This window comes from Pongo pygmaeus, chromosome 4, assembly GCF_028885625.2.
Source record: "Pongo pygmaeus isolate AG05252 chromosome 4, NHGRI_mPonPyg2-v2.0_pri, whole genome shotgun sequence".
NCBI lineage: Eukaryota > Metazoa > Chordata > Mammalia > Primates > Hominidae > Pongo > Pongo pygmaeus.
Window position 1 is genome coordinate 97,660,998 of NC_072377.2, and position 18,374 is coordinate 97,679,371.

At 36.5% G+C, this 18,374-nt stretch overlaps 1 protein-coding gene across 13 annotated transcripts in view; it reads right to left on the minus strand.

Annotated features, from left to right (window-relative positions):
- Positions 1-18,374, minus strand: part of ARB2A (ARB2 cotranscriptional regulator A) — a 500,239-nt gene that overhangs the window by 175,085 nt on the left and 306,780 nt on the right. For all 13 annotated transcript variants that reach the window (XM_054489438.2, XM_063665013.1, XM_063665003.1 and 10 more), the window contains one exon: positions 1,152-1,268. In XM_054489438.2, coding sequence (XP_054345413.1) covers positions 1,152-1,268 — 117 coding nt within the window. The remainder of the gene's footprint in view (positions 1-1,151; positions 1,269-18,374) is intronic.

Below are 18,374 nucleotides of genomic sequence, written 5' to 3' on the forward strand. Positions count from 1 at the left end.
ATGCTAGGAGCTTTCTATGTGGTCATCAAACACCTACATGTTAGAAAAGATTTAAAAAACCCATCTTTATATGTTTATAGTATTAGGAGGACTGGAATAAAAATATTTTAGACTTTTGCATGAGGAAAGTACTTTTTCTAATGCAGAAAAAACAAGTGATAACAAACTGGTGATAATATAATGCTCCTATGAAATTATATAGCCTGATTTTTCTATCTCTTCAAACATTAACTCTGTGGTCCTTACAGTGTACCATGAAGGCTGGTAGAATTTACCCACCACACAGTCCTCTGGTGTCAGCTGAAGAGCCACTAGGTATTCTATTAAGAAAAACTGGAAGAAAACCAGGAAGGTCAATCAGCTCATACATACTATATAAGTAAATGATTTGATTAAACAATTACTATGGCACGGGGTGGCTGATGCCAACTGCTTATAATATCAGAAAGATAAATAAAAATAAAAGAAAATTTCAGCTGGATACCTGTCATAGGAATAAAAAATATAACAGGCTGAAAGTTAAAAAATAATAATAATGGGAGCATATTCAATGAATCCTTGTTAGTTTTCAGGTTCACCAGCCCTTAGGAAGTGTGAAAAGAAGCTTTCTTAGCCTGAGGCTGAACCATGGCTAGCCCCTGGGTTTCTCCTAGCTCAAGGGTCTGGAGTAAGAGTATTTCAGCTTTTTTCTTCTCTTCCCTCTACTGGATGCAGTCAGCCAATCCATTTAAGAGTGGCACATACTGACTGCCTTTTCAAGAAGAAAAGGAGACTAAGTGTACCTTATGCATCTTTCTTGTAACTAAACAGCACCAATGCTAAATAACTGGTGGAAAAATTAAGCAACAGGGAATAAGAATCTCCTAACTCCATGACCTTTTTCAGCCAAAGTTCCTGCCGTAGCTTGAACACTATACACATATAGTGTTCTACAGAAAACCAAAAAGAAGGGAGGGGAGCTTTCAAAAATATTAGGTCTTCACATGGGTTTTCTATTATTATTTTAAGCATGTCTAGCTTTTTCTATTTCCCTCAATGTTCTGCCTCTAGAAAGGGAGTTTGAGGATGGGAGGTGTTACAGGTTGGTGGGGGCTCAAGATATAAAGGCTCACACCCATTCATCTCAGCACTAAAAAAAAACCAAGTCTCACCTCTCTCATCCATTCTCGAATCGTTTTGCCAGCTTCTTGATGCCACACATTGTGAACAGAGTCTGTCAATGCCACAGCAGTTACCTTATTTTTTACATCTGCTTCTCGTTGAATCATCTGTTTTAAAAAAGGAAAATAAAATATTGGCTATAATTGTTTTTCCTACTGGGTGCAGCCTGCTTAGTCAGAGATAACAATAATATTATATTAAAAATGAAACCGCAATATGCATCTCTGATTCAAAGTTACTCTTTTTTGCATTGAACACATACCCTATTCTCGTACAGAGATGTGAAAAGACCTAATATTTTCCTTTAAAAAGATAATACCACTTAAGTCTTAGAACTACGCAGCTCTATTATTTTCCATGTGGTTTGACAATTCGAGGATTAAAGGGATCACAGGGGAATCCCTGAGGGTTTCTTTTACAAGTTTTTTCCACCGCTTCCTATTTCAGTGCTTCAGGGAAGTTAGTACCCGGGGTTCACTGTTAGCTACTTAGGACTAACTTCTACTAATTTTCAGTAGATGGCACATCAGTAAAGAAAGATACCTTGCTTTGACTTTTCCAATTTAACTAGCCTGCTCTTCACCGTGGCCTTGTAATTCCTTGGTGTCTTAAATGCCCAAAAAGATATTTTTCATTCAAAGCGTATTAATTTTGCTTTCTAGCATATTTCTTTATGTTGGCAAACTATTATATTTTATAATAACTTCTTCCTATAGAATGCTATTTCTACAAAACAAAATAGCTTCTAAAATAACAAAAAAAGATTTGCTTGGCTTGGAGATAGCGATGAATTCATCAGTGGTCTGCCAGATAAAGAAATTAAAAGCTAAAATTTCTACATCAAAAGAACTGAAAAAAGGTTTTAATCTACTACACTAGTGGCCCTAATTTGGTGTAATAAATGTAAGAAAGCTTTAAAAATTACAGTTAAAATATCATAAATAGTAACCTTGCATTTCATAATAATGTTCTTTTTTTTGCTTCAAATGTCTTTTCTCCCTCTAAATTCTTTTACTGAAAAAAACAATTTCTTTATCATTTGCTGTTAATTTCTATGAATTGTCTATCAAAAATATAATGGTGCACTTCAAAAAGGAGAATCCTGAATGGCGATGAAAGCTCATACAGAGAAAGAACACTGCACACCATGCTTATGATACCAAAGGATGTCTGTTGGCATTCTGAATTTAAAATGTCTCTCTTTTAATTTTTTTTAAGTCCAGCATATGTATATGCTGTCTCAATGAATACTACCTAATGGGAACCCAACTCACTGTTAATGTTGCCTCAGCAACATTTCTGCACCTCAAGTCTTTGTGCCCTGTGTTTTCTGCTTATATAATATGAAAATCTTAAAATCAATATTGGTTACCAACATCATAATATTGCTGCAAAAATTTATCTTGCAACACCAATAATACTTTTAAAAGCATAAAATACTCTAATACTTCACATGAATTATTAAGTAGTATGCTACCTTCTTCTAGATTTTATTTTACAAATAGATTATCATTGGATCACATTGGCACTAGCATATAAAAGTTTAAACCAACATTAGATGATAAAACCCCAAATTCCACAATAGTGAATCCATCTGGCTTATGAAGAAATTATATGTCCTTATTCTCATTTTCCAAATGGTAACACTTTTAGAGATCTAGACAAATTGTTGCTGAAGTACAAAATAAGAACATGCCTTTCTGGTATTCTAAGGATATGTTTGCGTTTTAAAATATTTGACCCGGATTTTGTTGTGGTTGTTGTTAACATATGCAGATTTATTTAAGACAGCATCTGAAGACACTAAATCTTGAGAGCCATTTGTGAAATGAGATACAATGAAGTAATGAATTGGTGAGGAGTTAGTGTTAAAGTAGAAAACCTGGGGATTAAAATTCTACAAGCTGGAAAAATACAGAGTTGTTAGAGGGACTACTAGAGGAAAATATCTGTAGTCTGTCTTTCTGGCTGACGTTTCATACAGTGGAAGTGATAACACGCAATTTATCGTCACATCACACTGTCACATTATAATCCAATATGATACTCTCTTACACTGTTATAGCATTTTACACTTTAAAAATCACTTTCGTATTTTATTATTACAGGTGAGGAATGGCCAAATTCCAGAAGATCTTAATGAAGAGCGGTTTACAAATTAACCCAGTAGCAAAGAATTTCCAATATTTGACTGTTTAGGATTAGTAGAATTGTGAATAAGTGAATATGTTAACAGTCTAACTTTTTGGACTATTTACCTCTGTTCCAGCCTTGCTGCAGCCTAATTTAGTAGTCCTGGAACTACTTGCAACTGCCATTTCTGTCCAGACCCTCTGCTTCTTGCATTTATTAGTCTGAGTCACAGTCCCCCCTTACTTCTTCCACTGTGAATGAGCACTGATGAAAAATACTGGAGACAGGCAATGGTGCAGGGAGACAGAATCGGGTTTGCTTAACAGACAGACCTTAGATGAAATATAGCCAAAGCAAGGAATGAGTAGAAGCATAGCTGGGCAGGAAAATACCTTCTATAATATGGTCTATAACAGAAGACCATAATCGTCTGGAAAACTCTCTCTGAAAGGGAGGAAAGCCATATCATCAAAGTCCTTCTATATAACAATCTAAGGTGGACATGGCAGTATTTAATTAGGATCCGCTGATATTAAACAACTTGAAATTCCTTGTAAAATGCTTTCTATATGGGCATATGAATATTTTTCTGAGGAGAAGATCTTTAACTTTGAGATTCTCAAAGGAATCTTAGTCTGTAAAAAAGATAAGACCATGTGATCTAAATGTCTCCATATATTCTTGAATTACAAAATATCCAGTAAGAGATCCCTTTGAATAATTACACTTAAGGTCAACATCCATACCATTTTTGCTATAATATCTTCAGTGTGGTATCAAGAGTTGGATAGAAGTGATGACAAATTTTAATACCTCGGACATCAACATCCTAAAGTTCCATGGCTTAATAGGCTATACATTGTAAAGTTACAATTAAAATATTGCTTTTGTCTGTGTATAATATTTATTTTAATCTGAATAGCAGTTTCTAAATTTCAAAATAAAATACAAATTAATTCTCATTTTACTCTCAAATAATATGGAAATGTATGCAAAACTTGTTTATTTTCCCTATTTGTGGGTAAGTAAACTGAGACAGTTTAAGAAACTAGTTAAAGGCCACCCAGACACAAAGTGATAACTGTGACTTGACCTTGGATATATGTCATGTTCTTTCATCTGTATTACACAAGGTCTACTTCTCAGTAATACATAACACTCTTACATAAATAAACTCATTTGATTAATTCCCTTTTCATATATACAGCATTTCATTCACTTGGACATTTTTTTAAATGGTAAAAAGATCCAGATCAGTAAGGAATGTTGAAATTCTAAAATTCATGCCAAGATAGAAATCAGCCAGGAGGAGAAACTGACAATAGCACTTTAAAATTATTACAGTTCTAAAATAAATAATGTCTAGGGTAAGAGGGAAAATTAGATATTCCTATAAATCATATTGATGATTTCAGCATTAACAAAAAAAATGTGGCCCTGTTACCTGATAGTTTTGTTTCCTTAATTCTACCCATTTATCCACTCATAGTGTTTTCACTTGAGCTTAAACATAATTAATCTGTTCTTTCCTTCACTATGTGGCATGCTCCTAGTCTGGCAAAAGTTTAAGCTACTAAATATCAAGTACAGTACTTTGAACAGATTAAAAACATATGCCATCTGTATGCAAGTTCATATTACTATTAACATTGTTGATGGGGCTGAAATTGAGGGGGGGAAATCCTGTTTATCATTATTTTTTCTTGCAGAGTAAGAGTTAAAAAATTAACTAACAGTGACAAGATGGGTGAGTTCGTCTGAGTATAATAGGAGTATTTGGTGAGATGAAGACCAGAGGACCAAAGGGAGGTGCGGGAGGGCCGGAGGCAGCAAGGCTACCTCTGCTCCCTTCCGCGTGCAGTGCAGGCCTTCCACAGGGCTGCTACCATTTCTCTCCAGAAATCCTGCAGACCTTTTCTGTCCACCTAATTTACCTCACCATGCTTTCTCTAAGGTCCTCTAATGATGTACCTGCCTACTGTCTTCACAGATACCTGGCCAAATTCAAACGCTTCATGTCATCCTAAGCATTCTTCAATTTCCTTTTTGTGCTTAAAAACTGTTTTAGCATTTCTCTGGATTTCATTTCTTCCAGAACTCCACCATAAATGACTTTCCGCAAAGGAAAACACAAAGATTCCTTTACTTCTGCCAAATTGAGTTATGATTTAATTTAATTTAAACTGAATTAAGGTAGAGAGATGCCTTAATTTACTTTGAAGGCAGGGAGATGTTGATGTTATAGGGATGCTGTGCCATGAAGTCTTTGGCATATCTCTAATCCAGGGCCTCGGGTTATGGGAATTGTAAATCCAACCCAATTCAATCTCCCAACCTAAAGGAGAAAGAAACTCTAAATTGGGTTGGCTTCACCCTAACCTAAAAGAAGCTGATGCATAGTTTCATTTTCCTGTATTTGTAGCCTGGCAGCCATGACACTCAGAATAATTACTTCTTATATTTTAAAGTCCAAGGGAATTCCTAAAAGAGCCAGTGTGGGTTGGGGTAGGGATGTATATATGTGCGTGCAGACCCATAGCTATGTTTGGATATATCACATGTTTCAAATGTGTTTTTGAAAAAATATTTAAAAGTCTTCTATCAGCAAAAGCCATTACTTTCTTTTTAAATTATGACATGTGTTACACATATGTACTGTGAGGGTTACAGCACGTGAATTACTTGTACAGGAAATAATATTCTGAAAAGAAAATCAGATAACACATATTTGCATCAGATTAGGATCTGACACTACTGTACGTTTATAAATCCAAGGATCATTACTACCGTATGAGCATGAATGAATCATCACTCCGGTTAATAGCACAGTTGAGGTTTGGGATGCCTTTAAAAAAAAATACATGTATATAAATAGATTAGCTCCCTCTAGAGCTCCTTGAGTTAAAATTTCAGATTAAGTTGTTTCAAAGGCTTGAAAAGTATAAAATGCTGGTACCTGTTCATACTTTCATTACGCAGATCATAACTGCATTCAGTGCTTCTACTTGAGTGCAGTTTTTATGTGGTTTAATAAACTATAATATTTTATCACAAACCTCTCCTATCACTTTATACTTCTGCCTGCATATTCTCCATTTCATGGTACTCTGCCCTGTGCTATCCAAGCCCACCTGGTTACAAGTGTGCCTTGTACTACGATGACTTATCAGTCAACTCTGGGTTTGGCAGTCTTTTCTGTTAAGGTCAGAGACTACTTTTTATTATTCTTCCCGAAGATTCTTTTGGACAAGTCCATCCCAACAGAATGCTACTAAGAGAACAAATACCATCTTTGGTGTAACACTAAAACCTTGATTCTGTTATCTTAGGCACTAGCACCTCTAGTGATTATAACGAAATACACACACTTCAGTAGATAAAATGTGAAGACCAAACTGCCCAGCAGGAAATTCAGATGAGTATGACATTCAACTCTCCTGTTACCTGCAGTTCACACCTCTAATCTGCATTCACAATTTCTGTTTTGAAAGTAGAAGCTTCGGAAGTTAAGTGCAATAGTTAAATTCAAGGACGGTGGAGTCAGATTCCCTGGGTTCAAGTCCATGCTCTGCCACTTCTAGTAATGATACTTTGAGTAAATTATTTTTCTGTCCTTCAGCTTTATCAGGTGAATGTCATGGGAGATGACAAATCCACATAAGTCATAGGATTATTTTGAGTATTAAATGAACAAACTGTAAAGCAATTAGCAGAGGACATGCCACACAGTACACAATTATAATAGGTCATCCCACAAAAATATGCAATGTAAACTACTCCGAATCTTTAAAAAGTGCATTATCCTCACTCATGCAGAGGAAGCTAATAGAAGTTCAGTTTATAAATGCACTTCATGACGAATATTACTTTAAAAAAGGCACAGGCCTGCAACGAAAACACGTACAAAGGGCTGCTTTTTCCTTTGATTACTCGGTGCAAGACTTCTATAACTGCATGACTAAGAAGTACTAAGCTCTGATGATTGTGTGTATTTAAAATCCTGTCATCAGCACACTAGACCAGTCATACCAACATGCACTTGACAATGAAAACAGAATTGGTGAAGCAATACTGTGGTAGTTCTACTTTCCTCCCACCAGTGAACCCTTTCAGAATGGCTTGAGCTGGCAACAAAGCACGAAGCCATGGCTCAGCAGTGCCACGCTGGGGGAAAGAGTCCCTTTACCACCTTGTTTTCTACATAGAGGTAGTGTAACTGACTGTATTTAAAAAAAAGATAATCACAGAGATACAGAGTATGTCCAGAGGAAGGCAGTATAGTGTTATAGTTAAAAGTATGCATAGGCTTTAGAATTATACGTGCTTAGATTTTTATTTTTGGTTAATCATTGTAAGAACACCCGAATGAGAATAATACCAGTAGTCTCTTCATAGGGCTGCTGAAGAATAAAGGAGAAACGGCATGTAAGAAATCAATAATGTCAGCTATTATTATTACCTTGACATTTGTCTCTAATTTCTAAAATGTAACCTTCCTTTTAGATGTGGTACCTATGTGCTCTTCAGTGACATCAAAATTCATACTGATAGGATACCAGTTTTGAAGTATCATACAGCTTCTACTCCCATCTCCACCCCTACTTCCCTGATTTTGTAAAGTGATTTGGGCTTGATTAAATATTTTAAAGGAAATAATTAAGTACAAATAAGATGACTATAGATTCCAGTTTGCCCAGAACAGTCTTGGCTTATGACTATTAAACTGGCATAATTAGTAATAGTGTCTCCTTTCCCTGTTACAGTGCTCTGGCTTGAACGGGAAATCATTTGATCATCGTATATATAACACGATGTTGAATGCTACCCTGGTAAACAGGTAAGGCTTATAAAGTTTCCTTCTGTTCAATGCTTAGCAATTCAGCATATACCCCAAACCTATACAACTGTCTAAAAATAACTATCTAGGAAAACACACAAGAGGTATTTCAAAAGGTTTCTAAGTTCAAAATTTAAGAGCAAGCCTTAGCACTGTGCTGAGCCCCTTACAGATGGACAAGCAGTCTCACACCCTGGTTAGGTAAACATGGCCAGCTGGATCTCCACTGTAGCAACAGGATAAGACAACATTCTCTTTTCCTGTGCTTTGAAGCCCTAGCTTCAATTCTTGCAATCTTTGTTTAATTTCAGGAAGGAAAAAGCTCTCCATAGGCAAGAACACCAAGGGATAGGGTATGTAAACTGAAACTTCTTGGGTCACATGCATTTATGAATATAAGTCTCCAGCCACCAGTTAGGGAAAGGCAAGTTATGATTTATTATTGCAGGCGGCCAGAAGAGAGCAGTAATAACTTCCTTTTCCTTTCCTGCCTAGACCATGCTGCCACGTGCAAGCTCCCTCAACAACAAAAAAAGCATGTGTAAGATAGGTTTAAGAGAAAAAGAAAAGGAAAAAAAAACAAAAACAAACATTAAGTGATTGACAATCTGGGAGTTGAGAAAGAAGACACATGCTCTACAAAATACATGATGTGGTTGGGGGTGGGGAGGAGAAGGCGACTGTTTGAAAAACTTGCTTTACCAATCAAGAAAACAGCTAGTATCTATTATATAAGAGACAAGTTAATTGTAAGGAAAAAGTAAAAGGGGTCACTTGCATAATAAGAAAATAGTATAAGTGATCATCATGTTGACTTGTTTGATTAAAACATTTTATTATGTAATATGACTGACCAGAGTAGGCAAGATATTATAAAACACAGATTTGAAAATTACAATGAATATATGTGAAGTAGATACAGTATAAAAGTGTAAGTTAGGACTAAACATTGTCAAACCAAAAAACTAAGGCAGGCTCAGCGAAGGAGACATTTAAATGGTGACATAGTCTTAGACGGAAAAGTGAGAAAATTTACCAAAACTTTATGAAAAAAATTCTAGGTGATAGATTATAACTATAAAGCAGAGGAAGGCATGATTTCTGACCTCTGGGTAGAACTCACATTTTAGGAAAGAAGGCAGGTTAAGATACATTCCACAGAGACCCTTCATATTCTGAGTATTTATATATAGATTATCTCATTAGATAGAGCAATTCCTTTTTAAGTACACCGGTTGGTAGCTGAGGGATTATGTACCTGTTTTATGGATGAGGAAACTGATGCCTAGAGAGTAAGTGACCCACGCATACCACATTCACATAATTAGTGGTGGCATAGCTAGATTTTTTATTTTTATTTTTAAGAGACAGGGTCTTGCTCTGTCACCCAAGCTGAAGTGCAGTGGTAGGATCACAGCTTACTGTAACTTTAAACTCCTGGGCTCAAGTGATCCTCTTGCCTCAACCTACTGAGTGGTTAAAACTACAGGCGTACACCACCACTTCTGGCTAATTTTTTTTTTTTTTTTTTTTTTTTTGGTAGAAACAAGGGCTCACTATGTTGCCCAGGCTTCTCTTGAACTCCTGGCCTCAGGCAATCCTCCCATCTTGGCCTCCTAAAGCCCTGGGATTACAAGTGTGAGTCACTGCAGGCAGCCTACATCTTTTAACTCCAGATCCCATCTTTGTACCATGGCTATTTGTACATAATATCCTGTATTTTTTTATTCTGAAATACTTATAAAACCAGTAAGGATTTGTTTGCCCTCATGTAGGCTCCATGAGGGCAAAACCATATTTGTTAACACCACATTCTCATTCCCTGCACAATGACTGGCAAATAACAGGCTCAAAAATTATTTGTGGACTGATGAAAGTGCTATTTACAGAAATGGATCAGGGAAGGTAATGGTTAGGAAGCTAGAGTAATGTCTGGTTTCATGTATTTAGAAACGACTTACATCACAGGTTGGGTTCCCTAGGAAAGACTCTAAGACAATGTTTAGCATGCAGGATATTAAGGTGTGTCCTTACAATCAACATCTGAAGAAGGGAGGGGAATGAGGCAAGAATGAACAGAAAGAGAAATTAAGGTGACATGCAGGTCCCATTACAGACTTGCATAACCCCTGGGGAGCTCAGAACCCAAAATGGCCCTTCAGAGTTGTTCCAAGTTGGGTCTAGATGGCTTGGCCTTTAATCTACCACTGTTCTTTGAGTATGGGCACCAAAGTGGCTGAGGCAATCTCTGATGGGACTGACAGCTGAAGGATGTCTGCTGAGAGCACTCCCAAGGGCTGAGGCACTTAAGTCCTTTATTGAAGGTGCAACTGAGTAGTGCATCACAGTGTCTACCACAGGCCATAACAGAAATTATAGCGTTTGTTTACCCTACTTTCAAATCTGTCTCTGATGCATTGAGTTAATTCGAAAGCCTTGTCTTCAAGATCTGAAGTTCTTTCTTCTGCTTGTTTGATTCTATTGCTGAGACTTTCCAGTGCATTTTGCATTTCTCTAAGTGTGTCCTTGATTTCCAGAAGTTGTAATTGTTTTTAATTTATATCATCTATTTCACTGAAGAACTTTCCTTTCATATCCTATATCATGTGTTTAATTTTTTAAAATTGAACTTCACCTTTCTCTGGTGCCTCCTTGATTAGCTTAATAATTGACTTTCTGAATTCTTTTTCTGGTAATTCAGAGATTTCACCTTGGTTTGGATCCATTGCTGGTGAGCTGGTATGATCTCTTGGGGGTGTTAAAGAACCATGTTTTGTCATATTACCAGAGATGTTTTCCCAGTTCCTTCTCATTTGGACAGACTATGTCCAAATCTGGGATTCAAGGGCTGCCATTCAGATTCTTTTGTCCCACAGGGTGCTCCCTTGATGTGGTATTCTCCCGTTTCCCCTAAGAATGGGGCTTCCCGAGAGCTGCACTGTAGTTGTTTTTGCTCTTCTGGGTCTACTGGGCTCTGGTTGGTACTGGGGAGTGTCTCTAAAGAGTCCTGTGATGTGATCCATCTTCAGGTCTTGCAGCTCTGGATACCAGCACCTAGTCCGGTGGAGGTAGCAAGGGAGTGAAGTGGACTCTGTGAGGGTCCTTGGTTGTGTTTTGTTTAGTGTGCTGGTTTTGTGTTGATTGGTCTCCAGTCAGGAGGTGGCACTTTCAAGAGCACATCAGCTGTGGTTCTATAGGCAGGATCTAAACTTGTCCCAGGGACACCTGGTTAAGTATTCAGGTTACTCAGGCAGTGGGCAGGGCCATAGAGCTCCCAAGAGATTATGACCTTTGTCTTTGGCTACCACGGTGAGTAGAGAAGGACCACCAGGTTGGGGTAGGGATAGGTGTGCCTGAGCTCAGTCTCTCCTCTGGCAGGCTGGCTGTGGCTGCTATGGGGGTGGGGCTGTGGTTCCCAGTCCAGTGAAGGAATATTCCCAGGGGGATTATGTTCACCTCTGCTGAGTCATGCAGGTTGCCAGGCAAGTTGGGGAAAGCTGGCAGTCATAGGCCTCACCCTGCTCCCATGCGGCCCACAGTCCTAAAGGCCAGTCTCACTCCCACCATGCCCCACAACAGCACCGAGTCTATTTCTAGGCAGCCGGTGACCAGGGCTGAGAATTTGACCCAGACCATGAGCCTTTTTGTTGAGAAGGCAGGCAGACTCACAGTTTTTCAGCATCTCAGGTAGCCTGCAGCAGTGATCCAGTTCCTTCAGAGGGTCTGTGGATTCTCTTGGCTTTCTTGGTATGTTCCTGTGGTAGTTCTCGGAGCATACATTCATGATGTGAGCCTCCACACACTGCTCTGTCCATCCAAGTGGGAGCTGCATACTAGTCCTGCCCCCATGTGCCATCTGAATCCTCTACATTCAAATCTAAATTTTCCTTCCAACCTGCTAACACTCCATTGTCTTATTCACGTACTCAAGATCACATTATGATTTGACTCACTAATAGCTAAGAGATCAAGTAGATTTTTCTTAGATCTTAGATTTTAGACCTCTTACACACTGACACCATATTAACCCACTAAATGTTGGATTATGAAGAGAAAAACACAGAGCTAAAAGAATGTGAGGTCTGCTTTCAGAAGACTATTGAAAAGCAAAAAAAAAACAACAAAAAAAAAACAAAAAATCAAAATCACAAATTTCAAAAATCATCCTATAAATCCAGTGGGGAATGATTGGATTTTCTGAATTTTAAATGAAATGTATATGTCAGATAAAGCAAGTTATACCTGTGATTTCAAAACTAAATGCATCTAAGTGCAAAATAACCCAAACTTCAAATAAAGTAGACAATCATCACTACTTAGCATCTGGCATAATATGCTGAAACCTGATGGTGTTGGTAGGGGAAAGAAGGATAAGTATGGACAGAGAGGTTTCACTGTAAAAGTAGCAAGATGGCTTTTCAAATCTCAGCCTTTATTCCCTATGATACAAAGAAAATAAAGACTGTGCGATATAAATTTGGGGACTAAAGACATTTGAGATTTTGATTCTTTTCCAATCTTAGTTGTTCTACGCCCTCATAGGTTTCTAAATTTTTGCCTCTAGAAATTCAGGGTAATCTTCATTTGATCACATTTCTTCAATGTAAGCTCAGGTTTATGAAGATGAAATGGTGTAGCACTAATGTGATTGGCTTATATGGTGGGGGGTGGTTCTTGACCAGCTCAATAAAAACCATCTAAATGTTCTTAAGACAGGATGTGTTAATCAATTGTGGGTTATTACAGCTGCCAGATACTGGGAGAGGTTGACACCCATCTGTAAATGAGAAAGTGACATCATTATAATAAGTATAAGTCACAGGCCTTCTACATTGTTTGAAAATATTTGAACGAGGATCTCCAGATAGCTCTTCTACCTAGGAACTTACGCTAAATACCTGAAACTTCTGTTCCCTGCAAGTGAACACTGTTGCTTGAAGAAACTTCTATTCAACTAACTTTTAAGGGCTGTTTAAATGCACACTTCCCAACCAACAAATGTGGGACAATTCTTTGAGTTGGGATTTTAAAATCTGACTTGGATTACATGCTGGAGACATTTTTCTTATGAAGGCACATCTCACATTTCTGAAACAATGAAAGTCTGCAGAAATAAATGGTTTGAAAGGTTTATTTGAGATAGGACTTTTGGGGATTGTACTTACTGCACAAAACCATATAAACATTGGGTGGAAGAAAAGATAGGATTGAATTTAAGGTAGCTACTTACCTCTATGTATATGGCTGAATCTTCCTTTCACAGATAGAGAACCTGTATATACATTACATGTAACAGAGAGCACTTCTGAGTTGATATACTAGTGAACCATAAACAGTCCACCATACAACAAGTTTCCTCTATCAATATCCACCCTAATGGAAAATACTGGAGTAGCACTTCAGATCACTAACAGGAAGAGGAAAACTCTGAAACCCGTCATTTAGACATCTGACAGCTCTGATGCATGAGAGCATTGAAAAATTTACACTGAGGAAGCGTTTATGTGTGAGTGAAGGTGAATTATTCTCTAGGCTACTTTTAAAAATTCCATTTTCTTTCATGTGTCTATTCCTTAGCACTTCTTTAGAGGACATTCCATCAGTTGAGTCAATGATTCAGTCTCTATTCTATTATCATTAACTATTGCCTCAATTTCATGAGTATGAAATAATTCAAACAGCAAAATTCTAAAATAAATATACGCAGGAAGCACAGTACAGAGTGTTTAATAAGCATCAGTATTTATTATGGTAGGAGGCAGAATTTTTGTTACATCACATCTTTTGTTAAGTAGCCAATATGAAATTCTATAAAATGGCAAATATATAAGAGTCAGTAGTTCACTAATTTAGAAAGTCAATTATGTATCACTGTTTCATATCAGGTTAATTACTTCATTTACATTTTCAGAATTTTAAAGTAGTGCCTGAAAGGTGACAGACTGACAGTACTACAGACTGCAATTCTTAAACTATTTTACTGAGTGTTAATAATATAAAAGGCAATATACAAAACAGAATTACACACAGGTTTGATCTAATGCGATTATAAGTGAAATAGACATGGCACAGAAATGGGAGAACAAGAGAGGTGTTTTCAGAAAAATTTTACTGAAGACATACAGTACAAGGGAAGTGATAAATTGCTAGATAGCTTCTATATTGTTCTTTTAGGCATATATGTATGAAAGGATGGCGGTTAAATATCAACAAAACATCAATGTGTCTGAAGGGAGGAGAGTGAATGACATTTGAGAGAAGTCAAAAGAAGAAATCTAGATTGAAAAAGAATAAAAGTGACTCCTTGAGGGGAATGTTAATTGTAATCAAAAGTATAATAAAAGGAGATACTACCAGTCAGAGCACAAAAGAAGACTATGCATAGGAATGAGGAACAAATGTTGAGTTTCCATAGTTCTGATTCCTTACCCACTTCCATAAGAACCCAACCTGCCACTCCTTATTGTGAGTGTCATGATGAAATCTACCATACTACTTTCTGTCACTAAGTTGTCAGGAAAAGCAAGGCTTCCCTAAGTCTGTCTCTTCCCACACTACCACCAGCACATACTATGATCTATTAGTCCCCTTTCTCCTCAAACAAAAAAGGACAATAAACTCACTACTGAATTTTCCAGTAATTCAATTCAATGTTTCTAGAAGGTAATTGATGCCACTTTTTATTCAGTCTGGGAGTGGGTGGGTTACTCTACTGCCTTAAGATTTACATTCTAATAGTTACAAATGCAGTGCAATTATATCTCCTATGGCCTTTTATATAAAAGTGAATTTATAAGTAACATCATGGTTTACTGAAACCATTTAAATATTATTTGTAATAATGGCATGGCTCCACCTGTACCATCAGATAGAAGAAAAGAACGAAAAATTGTCAAGGACGTTAGAAATTATCCAATCCAATTGCTTTTTGTATGGATGAGAAAACAGCTAAAGTGACTTAGGTGTCACCTCTAGTGTGACATGGGATAACACCAATATCAGACTCCAAGTTCCACAACTGATAATGCCTCTCTTTCACTCTATGCTACAGTGCACTACCTAAGATCACATATGCCTTAGTTCCTTGATGGTATGTCCTAGCACTTTCCTTCCTTATAATACTATGGCTCCAAAGTGATTTACTTTTATATAAGTCTTGGGTTGACAGGCCACCAAGGTGGTTTGTACACATAAACTGCTTTAACTCCATGGACTGAATGGCTGTTGTTTATTCTTTTTCTGATCAATTTGGCAGGTCAAGTCAGTCAAACTGGTTTCTTCATGTAGATACTGCCTTACTATGGAAATGAATGTGGAAACATTCATCTTTGTCAGAAATTATGTCAAATTATTCAAATTTATTGGTGAATTACAACAAACATCCCAGCTGATGAACATCTCAGTCATATGTGTTTTAGAGAACACTTTTGGTCCTGGAAAGATAACATTACAATGAGCTTTCCCATTCTGAAGCAAAGATGTTTGGATAGAGAATGGGGTCTGTTATTCAAGATAATAATTTATTTCAATCATAAAAATTACAAAGATATCCAGAAGTGTAAGTATTAAAATGTATGCCTTTAGATAGTGTTGTTGTTGTTTTCTTTCCCCCTCTCCTTGTTATGGTCCTCTTTCAAGACTCTTACGAAGCTGTCTCTAAGACCCTTTCTGTCAGTTTCCATCTTTTCTATAGACATACTACAGCCTTCACATTAACACTGCTACTCTGGCTTGAGGTAATAAACGATTAGCTACAGCACAGTGGTGTGATGTTCATGTTATTCTTTGCTGTACTACACCTAGCCAATGTCTCAAAAATTAATGCAAGTATATCAGGATCTGAAATTAACTTTTTATAGCCAAAAGCAACATCCTGCTAGGAGGAGAAAAACCTATTATAAATGGGCTGGCATCTGATTGCTTGTACATGGTTAGTACCAGGAAACTAACATTTCAAATTATAAAGTGTTGAATATAACAAAAGCTGCCCCATATTGATTAATCATTGTTTTGTTTATGAACTGATAAGGTCTAACTAGGTAGTATCTATTATTAGTAAGTGACAGATCTATTACTAAAGATCTGAGATGAACCTAAATTGGCTAATGCTTTTATGATGTTATATAGAAATAATTAGAAAAAAATACCAGCATGAAAAATAACAGCATTTCTCCCTGAACTGTATATTATCTTGGGATATATTTTTTTCCAGGTAATTATTTAAAACTAGTCACTAAAAATATATTCAAAAGTATATGTTATTAAACAAGCACTATCAAAAAATCACTTTGAAAAATGAGAACAGAAAAAATCAACCTAGGATAATGCACATATCTATTTCTCTTTGAAAAATTTTAAATAATTTCTCATTAAAGTACCCATTTAGGAGAAATCAATTTAATGTGCTACAAAGCAAAGGTATTTAAAAATTTTATTTAAAACTGCCCATGTGTTTATACTCAGTTATTTTACCGGTGTTTAGACCAAGCTTGACTATACTGGTAATCTTTTTTGTCCCTTTTCAGTCAGGATGTAAAACATATGCTACGAAAACTTTAAAATCTGCAAGAATATTCAAATTACTCATGTTAAAAATCAATACCTTTAGCTAATAAAAATACGGCATGATTTAACTGCATATTTTCACACACACACACACACACACACATACACACAGATACAGCTATAACTCTAGAGGAGAAGGATATAAAATTTTACCAGTTCTGGCATGTTTAATTAATTAGAAGAACAGTGTAAAATAGTTGTCTATATTCCTTAGGCTACTGATTGCTTTCTACATTTGGAAGATGGGGGACAAGAAGGGAGAGGAGGGAGTTTTATTTTAAAAGTGCATATTAAAACAAAAATGTTATTAATGTCCTTAGAGATTACAGGTGGTGCTATAGATTGAAACATGAATATTTAGACTTAGAATGAACACTAAAATTCTAAAAAATAAATGGAGCAAATCTTTATATTTTAAAAAGATTTCAAGCTATAATTATCGATTGAAAATGTTTACTTAATTATGTCGCCACTTGATTTTCAACTAGTAGCCACAGCTCTAATCTATAAATAGAGTTAGGAATGGTAGCACATCAATTTTTCTCTATTTCATTTTTAAATGATCAGCTGAAATAGAGAATGAAACGCAATCTTTAATATAGTTTTAAAAGACTTTAAGTTACTTTTGAACTACGAACATGTGAAAAATTACAAATAGGATCACTGACAGTAATTTTTATAAGTAAAAAGGTACAAATTATTGCTATTTGTGCTCTTCATTCTTAATCCTTTGCTTATCTTTCTTTTGACCTTTATCCAAATGAATCACACTAACTCTTGAATGCTTTCTCTCACTTGATTTCTAAAGCTGTTCATCACACTTGCTGGCTAGAAGCACAGCTGGCAAGGGATCTAAGCCTCATCACTGGGCAAACTTGCCCTTCTGGTTTTGCCAAGAATGACATTTCCAATGGAAGAAAAAGTTACTGTATGGGACACTGGATACTCTATTTATTTGTGAGAACCAATAGCTCCAACCCCCTTTGTTAGCACTACATATAGGCATTAGAAATAAAACCAAAATAACAAAGGATCAAACAGCCTAGAGTTCTCTAAATTCAATTGTTAATTAAAGTGAGAGCACAGAAATCAGCTGAGTATTTTTACTCATTTCCTGAAGAAAGATGCAACCAAGGATAAGCAGTGCCCCCTAGTGTCAATAACCACAGACAATAAAAGCTAGAGAAAAGTTGCTAATGTTAGCTGAACTAAATTATTAAAAATATACGTATGTAATACATGATAAATTCATCATTATTCAAATTTTAGACTTTACATGTATATAAAAGCACACCCACATCATTTATTTAATACTGACTTGCTCAGGAATGTGCACATGTGAGGGCACATGCACACACTCTGTACACAGACTGACATGGCCAAGATGTCTTTAATGTTTCAGGCAGCTCAGAAAAAAAATTCCACCCAGCACAGCAGGCCATGCATGAAGCGGGTGTCAGCAAGCCCTGCAGAATCACTCACTGTGAAGACATCTAATAGGAACTGCTGAATACACAATACAGGCAGTATGGCCTGAATGGCTAAAGTGGAATGGCCAGAACGAAGTCTGAAGGTTTTCAAATACAACCAAAATTATAATTAAACCGGTAAAGAATTTTTAGACATTTTCTGTTTTTATTGTTATTAGGAAATTAGTATATTTAGCCTGTATTAGAGA